Source organism: Anomaloglossus baeobatrachus, chromosome 4 (genome assembly GCF_048569485.1).
Source record: "Anomaloglossus baeobatrachus isolate aAnoBae1 chromosome 4, aAnoBae1.hap1, whole genome shotgun sequence".
Lineage (NCBI taxonomy): Eukaryota > Metazoa > Chordata > Amphibia > Anura > Aromobatidae > Anomaloglossus > Anomaloglossus baeobatrachus.
This window is the reverse complement of record NC_134356.1, coordinates 20,444,997-20,460,279: the sequence shown is the minus strand read 5'-3', so window position 1 is coordinate 20,460,279 and position 15,283 is coordinate 20,444,997. Positions and strand designations below refer to the sequence as shown.

Below are 15,283 nucleotides of genomic sequence, written 5' to 3'. Positions count from 1 at the left end.
ATTATATATGTACAGCTGGTATAACCTGGGCATCTCCTGTATATAATTATATATGTACAGCTGGTATAACCTGGGCATCTCCTGTATATAATTATATATGTACAGCTGGTATAACCTGGGCATGTCCTGTATATAATTATATATATACAGCTAGTATAACCTGGGCATCTCCTGTATATAATTATATATGTACAGCCGGTATAACCCGGGCATCTCCTGTATATAATTATATATGTACAGCTGGTACAACCTGGCATCTCCTGTATATAATTATATATGTACAGCTGGTATAACCTGGGTATCTCCTGTATAGAATTATATATGTACAGCTGCTATAACCTGGGCATCTCCTGTATATAATTATATATGTACAGCCGGTATATCTTGGGCATCTCCTGTATATAATTATATATGTACAGCTGGTATAACCTGGGCATCTCCTGTATATAATTATATATGTACAGCTGGTATAACCTGGGCATCTCCTGTATATAATTATATATGTACAGCTGGTATAACCTGGGCATCTCCTGTATATAATTATATATGTACAGCTGATATAACCTGGGTATCTGCTGTGTATAGTTGTATATGTACGGCTGGTATAACCTGGGTATCTCCTGTGTATAGTTGTATATGTACGGCTGATATAACCTGGGTATCTGCTGTGTATAGTTGTATATGTACGGCTGGTATAACCTGGGTATCTCCTGTGCATAGTTGTATATGTACAGCTGGTATAACCTGGGTATCTGTTGTGTATAGTTGTATATGTTCAGCTGGTATAACCTGGGCATCTTCTATATATAATTATATATGTACAGCTGGTATAACCTGGGCATCTCCTGTATATAATTATATATGTACAGCTGGTATAACCTGGGCATCTCCTGTATATAATTATATATGCACGGCTGGTATAACCTGGGTATCTCCTGTATATAATTATATATGTACAGCTGGTATAACCTGGGCATCTCCTGTATATAGTTGTATATGCACGGCTGGTATAACCTGGGTGTCTCCTGTATATAGTTGTATATGCACGGCTGGTATAACCTGGGTATCCCCTGTATATAGGTGTATATGTACGGCTGGTATAACCTGGGTATCCCCTGTGTATAGTTGTATATGTACGGCTGGTATAACCTGGGTGTCTCCTGTGTATAGTTGTATATGTACGGCTGGTATAACCTGGTATCTCCTGTGTATAGTTGTATATGTACGGCTGGTATAACCTGGGTATCTCCTGTATATAGTTGTATATGCACGGCTGGTATAACCTGGGTATCTCCTGTGTATAGTTGTATATGTACGGCTGGTATAACCTGGGTGTCTCTTGTATATAGTTGTATATGCACGGCTGGTATAACCTGGGTATCCCCTGTATATAGGTGTATATGCACGGCTGGTATAACCTGGATGTCTCCTGTATATAGTTGTATATGCACGGCTGGTATAACCTGGGTATCCCCTGTATATAGGTGTATATGCACGGCTGGTATAACCTGGGTGTCTCCTTTATATAGTTGTATATGCACGGCTGGTATAACCTGGGTATCCCCTGTGTATAGGTGTATATGCACGGCTGGTATAACCTGGGTGTCTCCTTTATATAGTTGTATATGTACGGCTGGTATAACCTGGGTATCTCCTGTGTATAGTTGTATATGTACGGCTGGTATAACCTGGGTATCTCCTGTATATAGTTGTATATGCACGGCTGGTATAACCTGGATATCCCCTGTATATAGGTGTATATGTACGGCTGGTATAACCTGGTTATCTCCTGTATATAGTTGTATATGCACGGCTGGTATAACCTGGGTATCCCCTGTATATAGGTGTATATGCACGGCTGGTATAACCTGGGTGTCTTCTGTATATAGGTGTATATGTACGGCTGGTATAACCTGGGTATATCCTGTATATAATTATATATGTACCGCTGGTATAACCTGGGCATCTCCTGTGTATAATTATATATGTACAGCTGGTATAACCTGGGCATCTCCTGTATATAATTATATATGTACAGCTGGTATAACCTGGGCCTCTCCTGTATATAATTATATATGTACAGCTGGTATAACCTGGGCATCTGCTGTATATAATTATATATGTACAGCTGGTATTACCTGGGCATCTCCTGTATATAATTATATATGTACAGCTGGTATAACCTGGGTATCTCCTGTATATAATTATATATGTACAGCTGGTATAACCTGGGCATCTCCTGTATATAATTATATATGTACAGCTGGTATAACCTGGGCATCTCCTGTATATAATTATATATGTACAGCCGGTATAACCTGGGCATCTCCTGCATATAATTATATATGTACAGCTGGTATAACCTGGGCATCTCCTGTATATAATTATATATGTACAGCCGGTATAACCTGGGCATCTCCTGTATATAATTATATATGTACAGCTGGTATAACCTGGGTATCTCCTGTATATAATTATATATGTACAGCTGGTATAACCTGGGCATCTCCTGTATATAATTATATATGTACAGCTGGTATAACCCGGGCATCTCCTGCATATAATTATATATGTACAGCCGGTATAACCTGGGCATCTCCTGTATATAATTATATATGTACAGCTGGTATAACCTGGGCATCTCCTGTATATAATTATATATTTACAGCCGGTATAACCCGGGCATCTTCTGCATATAATTATATATGTACAGCCGGTATAACCTTGGCATCTCCTGTATATAATTATATATGTACAGCTGGAATAACCTGGGCATCTCCTGTATATAATTATATATGTACAGCTGGAATAACCTGGGCATCTCCTGTATATAATTATATATGTACAGCCGGTATAACCTGGGCATCTCCTGTATATAATTATATATGTACAGCTGGAATAACCTGGGCATCTCCTGTATATAATTATATATGTACAGCTGGTATAACCTGGACATCTCCTGTATATAATTATATATGTACAGCTGGTATAACCTGGGCATCTCCTGTATATAATTATATATGTACAGCTGGAATAACCTGGGCATCTCCTGTATATAATTATATATGTACAGCTGGAATAACCTGGGCATCTCCTGTATATAATTATATATGTACAGCTGGTATAACCTGGACATCTCCTGTATATAATTATATATGTACAGCTGGAATAACCTGGGCATCTCCTGTATATAATTATATATGTACAGCCGGTATAACCTGGGCATCTCCTGTATATAATTATATATGTACAGCTGGAATAACCTGGGCATCTCCTGTATATAATTATATATGTACAGCCGGTATAACCTGGGCATCTCCTGTATATAATTATATATGTACAGCTGGTATAACCTGGGTATCTCCTGTATATAATTATATATGTACAGTTGGTATAACCTGGGCATCTCCTGTATATAATTATATATGTACAGCTGGTATAACCTGGGCATCTCCTGTATATAATTATATATGTACAGCTGTATAACCTGGGTATCTCCTGTATATAATTATATATGTACAGCTGGTATAACCTGGGCATCTCCTGTATATAATTATATATGTACAGCTGGTATAACCTGGGTATCTCCTGTATATAATTATATATGCACAGCCGGTATAACCTGGGCATCTCCTGTATATAGTTATATATGTACAGCCGGTATAACCTGGGCATCTCCTGTATATAATTATATATGTACAGCCGGTATAACCTGGGTATCTCCTGTATATAATTATATATGTACAGCTGTATAACCTGGGTATCTCCTGTATATAATTATATATGTACAGCCGGTATAACCTGGGCATCTCCTGTATATAGTTATATATGTACAGCCGGTATAACCTGGGCATCTCCTGTATATAATTATATATGTACAGCTGGTATAACCTGGGCATCTCCTGTATATAATTATATATGTACAGCTGGTATAACCTGGGCATCTCCTGTATATAATTATATATATACAGCTAGTATAACCTGGGCATCTCCTGTATATAATTATATATGTACAGCCGGTATAACCCGGGCATCTCCTGTATATAATTATATATGTACAGCTGGTACAACCTGGCATCTCCTGTATATAATTATATATGTACAGCTGGTATAACCTGGGTATCTCCTGTATAGAATTATATATGTACAGCTGCTATAACCTGGGCATCTCCTGTATATAATTATATATGTACAGCCGGTATATCTTGGGCATCTCCTGTATATAATTATATATGTACAGCTGGTATAACCTGGGCATCTCCTGTATATAATTATATATGTACAGCTGGTATAACCTGGGCATCTCCTGTATATAATTATATATGTACAGCTGGTATAACCTGGGCATCTCCTGTATATAATTATATATGTACAGCTGGTATAACCTGGGTATCTGCTGTGTATAGTTGTATATGTACGGCTGGTATAACCTGGGTATCTCCTGTGTATAGTTGTATATGTACGGCTGATATAACCTGGGTATCTGCTGTGTATAGTTGTATATGTACGGCTGGTATAACCTGGGTATCTCCTGTGCATAGTTGTATATGTACAGCTGGTATAACCTGGGTATCTGTTGTGTATAGTTGTATATGTTCAGCTGGTATAACCTGGGCATCTTCTATATATAATTATATATGTACAGCTGGTATAACCTGGGCATCTCCTGTATATAATTATATATGTACAGCTGGTATAACCTGGGCATCTCCTGTATATAATTATATATGCACGGCTGGTATAACCTGGGTATCTCCTGTATATAATTATATATGTACAGCTGGTATAACCTGGGCATCTCCTGTATATAGTTGTATATGCACGGCTGGTATAACCTGGGTGTCTCCTGTATATAGTTGTATATGCACGGCTGGTATAACCTGGGTATCCCCTGTATATAGGTGTATATGTACGGCTGGTATAACCTGGGTATCCCCTGTGTATAGTTGTATATGTACGGCTGGTATAACCTGGGTGTCTCCTGTGTATAGTTGTATATGTACGGCTGGTATAACCTGGTATCTCCTGTGTATAGTTGTATATGTACGGCTGGTATAACCTGGGTATCTCCTGTATATAGTTGTATATGCACGGCTGGTATAACCTGGGTATCTCCTGTGTATAGTTGTATATGTACGGCTGGTATAACCTGGGTGTCTCTTGTATATAGTTGTATATGCACGGCTGGTATAACCTGGGTATCCCCTGTATATAGGTGTATATGCACGGCTGGTATAACCTGGATGTCTCCTGTATATAGTTGTATATGCACGGCTGGTATAACCTGGGTATCCCCTGTATATAGGTGTATATGCACGGCTGGTATAACCTGGGTGTCTCCTTTATATAGTTGTATATGTACGGCTGGTATAACCTGGGTATCCCCTGTGTATAGGTGTATATGCACGGCTGGTATAACCTGGGTGTCTCCTTTATATAGTTGTATATGTACGGCTGGTATAACCTGGGTATCTCCTGTGTATAGTTGTATATGTACGGCTGGTATAACCTGGGTATCTCCTGTATATAGTTGTATATGCACGGCTGGTATAACCTGGATATCCCCTGTATATAGGTGTATATGTACGGCTGGTATAACCTGGTTATCTCCTGTATATAGTTGTATATGCACGGCTGGTATAACCTGGGTATCCCCTGTATATAGGTGTATATGCACGGCTGGTATAACCTGGGTGTCTTCTGTATATAGGTGTATATGTACGGCTGGTATAACCTGGGTATATCCTGTATATACTTATATATGTACAGCTGGTATAACCTGGGCATCTCCTGTGTATAATTATATATGTACAGCTGGTATAACCTGGGCATCTCCTGTATATAATTATATATGTACAGCTGGTATAACCTGGGCCTCTCCTGTATATAATTATATATGTACAGCTGGTATAACCTGGGCATCTGCTGTATATAATTATATATGTACAGCTGGTATTACCTGGGCATCTCCTGTATATAATTATATATGTACAGCTGGTATAACCTGGGTATCTCCTGTATATAATTATATATGTACAGCTGGTATAACCTGGGCATCTCCTGTATATAATTATATATGTACAGCTGGTATAACCTGGGCATCTCCTGTATATAATTATATATGTACAGCCGGTATAACCTGGGCATCTCCTGCATATAATTATATATGTACAGCTGGTATAACCTGGGCATCTCCTGTATATAATTATATATGTACAGCCGGTATAACCTGGGCATCTCCTGTATATAATTATATATGTACAGCTGGTATAACCTGGGTATCTCCTGTATATAATTATATATGTACAGCTGGTATAACCTGGGCATCTCCTGTATATAATTATATATGTACAGCTGGTATAACCCGGGCATCTCCTGCATATAATTATATATGTACAGCCGGTATAACCTGGGCATCTCCTGTATATAATTATATATGTACAGCTGGTATAACCTGGGCATCTCCTGTATATAATTATATATGTACAGCCGGTATAACCCGGGCATCTTCTGCATATAATTATATATGTACAGCCGGTATAACCTTGGCATCTCCTGTATATAATTATATATGTACAGCTGGAATAAACTGGGCATCTCCTGTATATAATTATATATGTACAGCTGGAATAACCTGGGCATCTCCTGTATATAATTATATATGTACAGCCGGTATAACCTGGGCATCTCCTGTATATAATTATATATGTACAGCTGGAATAACCTGGGCATCTCCTGTATATAATTATATATGTACAGCTGGTATAACCTGGACATCTCCTGTATATAATTATATATGTACAGCTGGTATAACCTGGGCATCTCCTGTATATAATTATATATGTACAGCTGGTATAACCTGGGTATCTCCTGTATATAATTATATATGTACAGCCGCTATAACCCGGGCATCTCCTGTATATAATTATATATGTACAGCTGGTATAACCTGGGCATCTCCTGTATATAATTATATATGTACAGCTGTATAACCTGGGTATCTCCTGTATATAATTATATATGTACAGCTGGTATAACCTGGGCATCTCCTGTATATAATTATATATGTACAGCTGGTATAACCTGGGTATCTCCTGTATATAATTATATATGCACAGCCGGTATAACCTGGGCATCTCCTGTATATAGTTATATATGTACAGCCGGTATAACCTGGGCATCTCCTGTATATAATTATATATGTACAGCCGGTATAACCTGGGTATCTCCTGTATATAATTATATATGTTCAGCTGTATAACCTGGGTATCTCCTGTATATAATTATATATGTACAGCCGGTATAACCTGGGCATCTCCTGTATATAGTTATATATGTACAGCCGGTATAACCTGGGCATCTCCTGTATATAATTATATATGTACAGCTGGTATAACCTGGGCATCTCCTGTATATAATTATATATGTACAGCTGGTATAACCTGGGCATCTCCTGTATATAATTATATATGTACAGCCGGTATAACCTGGGCATCTCCTGTATATAATTATATATGTACAGCTGGTATAACCTGGGTATCTCCTGTATATAATTATATATGTACAGTTGGTATAACCTGGGCATCTCCTGTATATAATTATATATGTACAGCTGGTATAACCTGGGCATCTCCTGTATATAATTATATATGTACAGCTGTATAACCTGGGTATCTCCTGTATATAATTATATATGTACAGCTGGTATAACCTGGGCATCTCCTGTATATAATTATATATGTACAGCTGGTATAACCTGGGTATCTCCTGTATATAATTATATATGCACAGCCGGTATAACCTGGGCATCTCCTGTATATAGTTATATATGTACAGCCGGTATAACCTGGGCATCTCCTGTATATAATTATATATGTACAGCCGGTATAACCTGGGTATCTCCTGTATATAATTATATATGTACAGCTGTATAACCTGGGTATCTCCTGTATATAATTATATATGTACAGCCGGTATAACCTGGGCATCTCCTGTATATAGTTATATATGTACAGCCGGTATAACCTGGGCATCTCCTGTATATAATTATATATGTACAGCTGGTATAACCTGGGTATCTCCTGTATATAATTATATATGTACAGCTGGTATAACCTGGGCATCTCCTGTATATAATTATATATGTACAGCTGGTATAACCTGGGCATCTCCTGTATATAATTATATATGTACAGCTGGTATAACCTGGACATCTCCTGTATATAATTATATATGTACAGCCGGTATAACCTGGGCATCTCCTGTATATAATTATATATGTACAGCTGGTATAACCCGGGCATCTCCTGTATATAATTATATATGTACAGCTGGTATATCCTGGGTATCTCCTGTATATAATTATATATGTACAGCTGGTATAACCTTGGCATCTCCTGTATATAATTATATATGTACAGCTGGTATAACCTGGGCATCTCCTGTATATAATTATATATGTACAGCTGGTATAACCCGGGCATCTCCTGTATATAATTATATATGTACAGCTGGTATAACCTGGGCATCTCCTGTATATAATTATATATGTACAGCTGGTATAACCTGGGTATCTCCTGTATATAGTTGTATATGTACAGCTGGTATAACCTGGGAATCTCCTGTATATAATTATATATGTACAGCCGGTATAACCTGGGCATCTCCTGTATATAATTATATATGTACAGCCGGTATAACCTGGGCATCTCCTGTATATAATTATATATGTACAGCTGGTATAACCTGGGCATCTCCTGTATATAATTATATATGTACAGCCGGTATAACCTGGACATCTCCTGTATATAATTATATATGTACAGCTGGTATAACCTGGGCATCTCCTGTATATAATTATATATGTACAGCTGGTATAACCTGGGCATCTCCTGTATATAATTATATATGTACAGCTGCTATAACCCGGGCATCTCCTGTATATAATTATATATGTACAGCTGGTATAACCTGGGCATCTCCTGTATATAATTATATATGTACAGCTGGTATAACCTGGGTATCTCCTGTATATAGTTGTATATGTACAGCTGGTATAACCTGGGAATCTCCTGTATATAATTATATATGTACAGCCGGTATAACCTGGGCATCTCCTGTATATAATTATATATGTACAGCCGGTATAACCTGGGCATCTCCTGTATATAATTATATATGTACAGCTGGTATAACCTGGGCATCTCCTGTATATAATTATATATGTACAGCCGGTATAACCTGGACATCTCCTGTATATAATTATATATGTACAGCTGGTATAACCTGGGCATCTCCTGTATATAATTATATATGTACAGCTGGTATAACCTGGGCATCTCCTGTATATAATTATATATGTACAGCTGCTATAACCCAGGCATCTCCTGTATATAATTATATATGTACAGCTGGTATAACCTGGATATCTCCTGTATATAATTATATATGTGCAGCCGGTATAACCTGGGCATCTCCTGTATATAATTATATATGTACAGCCGGTATAACCTGGGCATCTCCTGTATATAATTATATATGTACAGCTGGTATAACCTGGGTATCCCCTGTATATAGTTGTATATGTACGGCTGGTATAACCTGGGTATCCCCTGTATATAGGTGTATATGTACGGCTGGTATAACCTGGGTATCCCATGTATATAGGTGTATATGTACGGCTGGTATAACCTGGGTATCCTCTGTATATAGTTGTATATGTACGGCTGGTATAACCTGGGTATCCCCTGTATATAGGTGTATATGTACGGCTGGTATAACCTGGGTATCCCCTGTATATAGGTGTATATGTACGGCTGGTATAACCTGGGTATCCCCTGTATATAGGTGTATATGTACGGCTGTAGTGCCTGTAGATTGGATGTAACCCTGCTCTCTCTCGTTCTTCCGCAGGATTGGATGATGTCGGGGGGTCTTGTGGTGATGCCCCCGGTGTAGGATCCTCGGTGACCTTTGGGATCGTCCTATTCTGAGAGGATGCTGGGATTCTGCAGGGGGCGGAGGAAGTTCCTGGCGGCGTCGCTCACGCTGCTCTTCGTTCCGGCCGTCACCTGGATCTACCTGTTCACCGGACACTTTGACGGTATGTACAGGCTGCGCTGTCATCGCCCCCGTCACAGGCTGCATAGCCAAATAATGGCGCCAGACAGTGTCAAATAACAATAACATCCATAATATGGCCATATGCTATTCATATAGTGCTGCTGTTACCCTGCCATCTGAAGCTCACATAATGCTGCCATACAGGTCCCCCATATTATTGCCTTATAGTATCAAGATAACACTGTTTTATTAAATATTTAATAATGAACACATAATACTGACATATAGTGCAGATACGGTATTGTTAAGTTACCCACCTAAAAGGGGATTGTTCACTAATGTATAACTGTAGTACTGCTATACAGTACCTACATAACATAATACTGCCATATAGTGCAGATATTGTCTTGTATTATTAGTATATAGTGCCCTTATAACTGTAATACCACTATACTGCACCTACATAACATAATACTGCCACATAGTGCAGATATTGTCTTGTATTATTAGTATAGAGTGCCCTTATAACTGTAATACCACTATACTGCACCTACATAACATAATACTGCCACATAGTGCAGATATTGTCTTGTATTATTAGTATAGAGTGCCCATATAACTGTAATACTGATATACAGTGCCTACATAACATAATACTGCCATATAGAATAGATATTGTCTTGTGTTAATAGTATAGTGTGCCCATGCAATTGTATTACTACTATACAGTACCAACATAACATAATACTGCCATATAGTGCAGATATTGTCTTGTAATAGTATACAGTGCCTATATAACTGTAATACTGATATACAATACCTATATAACATAATACTGCCATATAGTGCAGATATGGTCTTGTAATAGTATACAATGCACATATAACTATAATTCTGATATACAGTACCTACATAACATAATACTGCCATATAGTGCAGGTATGGTTTTCTATTAATAGTATACAGTGCCTATGTAACTATAATACCGCTATACAGTGCCTACATAATATAATACTGCCATATAGTGCAGATATTGTCTTGTAATAGTATATAGTACCCATATAACTATAATTCTGATATACAGTACCTATATAACATAATACTGCCATATAGTGCAGATATGCTCTTATAATAGTATACTATACACATATAACTAGAATTCTGCTATACTACACCGACAGTACATAACATAAGACTGCCATATAGTGCAGATATGGTCTTCTATTAATAGTATACAGTGCCCATATAATTAATACCGCTATACAGTGGCTACATAATATAATACTGCCCTATAGTGCAGATATTGTCTTGTAATAGTACCGTATATAGTGCCCATATAACTATAATTCTGATATACAGTACCTACATAACATAATAGTGTCATATAGTGCACATTTGCTCTTATAATAGTATACAATGCACAAATAACTATAATTCTGATATACAGTACCTATATAACATAATACTGCCATATAGTGCAGATATGGTCTTGTAATAGCATTCAATGCACATATAGCTATAATTCTGCTACACTGCACCTACATAGCATAATACTGCCATATAGTGCAGATATTGTCTTAAGTTACTGACCTGAAAGTGAACTGTCAATGCCATTATACAGTGCTCATATAGCTATAATACCGCTATACGGTACCTACATAACATAATGCTGCCATGTAGAACATAAATAATACCGTCGCATGGCAAGGAAATAATATTGTAATGTCTAATATTGCAATGTTCAGAGCTGCTGTTAAATGCAGATGATGGCGGTATAATACAGCCGGCATCTGCCTTGTTCGGTGCAGGCTCAGCTCCCGCAAGTGACGGACCAGGTTGAAAAAAATAAATCATGTGCAAGGCATATATGTGCGGAGCCACAGTGTGCGCAGGATGAATGCAGGGCGAGGAGAGGGCGCCGCTGCGTTTCGGTGTATGCATTGCTCTGCGTGGGAGCTGTATACATGAAACGAGCTTTTTTTTTTGTTTTTTCTATTGTTATTTTTTTGGAGTGCTGCGTTTTTTGAGGTTAGAAGAGATAAATGGTGGGAAAAATGAGCAGCGCAAGTCACGTCTCATTTCAGCACAGTATGGCGGTACATTTTATGCAAACGATTCAGTCCGGACCGAAAAAAGGGGAAAAAAACGACAGGCGTCAGTCATGTCATAAAAACCTGGAATTGAGTGTATTGTTATCCCGCTATCAGAGGCCCCCAGACGCCCCCCGCTCCTCCATCTCTTTCCGTTCCGGGGGGATCAATGGTTTCGTCGTTGCGTCTTCAGCTTTTCCGTGCGGGGGAGGGGGGGCGAAACTAAAAAATAAGACAGAAGACGTCTTGGTTCTGACAGCGCCGGCTGCCTTTATGATCCAGGATAAAGAGGCGAGAGGGTAATTAGGGTCGGAGCCGCGCCGAGGCGTCCGTCCTTATCTGTCTCTGGCGTCTGTTGATTTTCCGCGGCTCTTTTTTCTCCTTGCGGTAATAAGAGGCGGATGGGGGGGTGTCTTACACACAGTCTGTCATGTAGGAGACTCATCTAGTTTTGGGAAATATTGGTTGGAAGGTGCAATAGTAACCAAACCAACAAAGCACCCTATCTCACCAGGGATCATACTTTATATCCTACAACCATCCTAGGCTATTGTCACAGTTGTGTGATATTCCCATTAGGATACTCTATACTCCCTCCTCCCCACCCGGGATATGATTATATACCATTATGTGTAAATCGCAAGACCACCCTAGACCACCAGGAATATTATAAATTACCCCATAGGCCAACAGGGATAATGGATACCAATTTTAACATCATTAAGGGGTACAGTAAAGGAACTTTTAAGCCCCTCTAGACCCCCAGGGATATTTAAGCAACTCTAGGCCACCAGGAATAATACATGATTATGAACCTGTATAGGACAGTTAACTACTAAGCTCCTCTGGACCTATATGTAGTGAGCACTAAAGTACTCTCAGCCAAGGAATAATATAAGAACACTAAACTGTGAAGCTGAAACAACCACTAGACCCCTCTAGACCTCCAGGAATAATACAGGAACACCAAACTCTAAAGCGCTAATAACCATTAGGCCCCTCTATACCACCAGGGATAATGCAGGAACAATAAACTCTAAAGCGCTAATAACCACTAGGCCCCTCTATACCTCCACGGATAATACAGGAACACCAAACTAAAGCTGAAATAACCACTAGACCCCCCTATATCACCAGGGATAATACATGATTATGAACCTGTATATCACAGTTAACTAATAAGCTGCTCTGGACCTATATGTAGTGAGCACTAAACTACTCTGAGCCAAGTATCAATATAAGAACACTAAACTGTGAAGCTGAAATAACCATTAGACCCCTCTAGACCTCCAGGAATAATACAGGAACACCAAACTCTAAAGCTCTAATAACCATTAGGCCCCTCCAGACCACCAGGGATAACACAGGAACACTAAACTCTAAAGCTCAAATAACCATTAGGCCCCTCTTTACCACCAGGGATAACACAGGAACACCAAACTCTAAAGCTCTAATAACCATTAGGCCCCTCTAGACCTCCAGGGATAATACAGGAACACCAAACTCTAAAGCTCTAATAACCATTAGGCCCCTCTAGACCTCCAGGGATAATACAGGAACACCAAACTCTAAAGCTCTAATAACCATTAGGCCCCTCTAGACCTCCAGGGATAATACAGGAACACCAAACTCTAAAGCTCTAATAACCATTAGGCCCCTCTAGACCTCCAGGGATAATACAGGAACACCAAACTCTAAAGCTCTAATAAACATTAGGCCCCTCTAGACCTCCAGGGATAATACTGGAACACCAAACTCTAAAGCTCTAATAACCATTAGGCCCCTCTGTACCACCAGGGATAATACAGGAACACCAAATTCTAAAGCTGAAATAACCATTAGGCCCCTCTTTACCACCAGGGATAATACAGGAACACCAAACTCTAAAGATGAAATAACCATTAGGCCCCTCTAGACCTCCAGGGATAATACAGGACCACCAAACTCTAAAGCTCCAATAACTATTAGGCCCCTCTATACCACCAGGAATAATACAGGAACAGTAAACTCTAAAGCTCTAATAACCACTAGGCCCCTCTATACCACCAGGGATAATGGAGAAATATTAAACTCTAAAGCTGAAATAACCATTAGGCCCCTCTATACCACCAGGGATAATACAGGAACACCAAACTCTAAAGCTCAGATAACCACTAGACCCCTCTAGACCACCAGGGATATTACAGGAACACTAATCTCAAAATCTCAAATAACTACTAGGCCCCCTATACGTCCAGAGATAATGCAGGAATACTAAACTCTAAGCTGAAATAATCGCTAGACCCCTCTATACCATCAGGGATAATACAGAAACACCAAACTCTAAAGCTCAAATAACCACTAGGCCCCTCTAGACCACCATGGATAATAGAGAAATATTAAACTCTAAAGCTCTAATAACCACTAGGCCCTTCTAGACCTCCAGGGATAATACAGGAACACTAAACTCTAATGCTCAAATAACCACTAGACCCCTCTCTATACCACCAGGGATAATACAGGAAGAGTAAACATTAAAGCTAAAATAACCATCAGGCCCCCCTAGACCACCAGGGATAATACAGGAAAACTAAACTCTAAAGCCCTAATAACCACTAGGCCCCTCTATACCACCAGGGATAATACAGGAATACCAAACTCTAAAGCCCTAATAACCACTAGGCCCCTCTATACCACTTGGGATAATACAGGAATATTAAACTTTAAAGCTGAAATAACCATTAGGCCCCTCTAGTCCTCCAGGGATAATACAGGAGGACTAAGCTTTAAAGCATATATAACCAATAACCCGCCTACACTTCCATGTATCAACCACTACACTACACTACACTACACCGAACCAAGGTATAATACAGGAACACCAAACTCTAGAGCTGAAATAACCACTAGACCCCTCTAGACCATCAGGGATAATACAGGAACACTAAACTATAAGGCTATGTGTCCACGGTAGAATGTACCTGCGGATTTTTCTGCATGAAAATCCGCGACTTTCGCGGCAAATCCGCACCTTATTTTTGCCGCGGATTTGCTGCGGATTTACTGCGAATTTGCCGCGGATTTTGATGCGGATTTTTTTTTTTTCCCCATTCTATACCCAAAATCCGCACCAAAATCCGCAACAATAATTG

General features: G+C 39.0%; 1 protein-coding gene across 1 annotated transcript in view; it reads left to right on the top strand.

The window, feature by feature from the left end:
• The window catches only part of LARGE1 (LARGE xylosyl- and glucuronyltransferase 1), a 491,216-nt gene that overhangs the window by 167,029 nt on the left and 308,904 nt on the right, over nucleotides 1-15,283 (top strand). Inside the window, exon 2 of the mRNA XM_075343800.1 lies at nucleotides 9,913-10,102. Coding sequence (XP_075199915.1) covers nucleotides 9,997-10,102 — 106 coding nt within the window. The 5' untranslated portion in view covers nucleotides 9,913-9,996. The remainder of the gene's footprint in view (nucleotides 1-9,912; nucleotides 10,103-15,283) is intronic.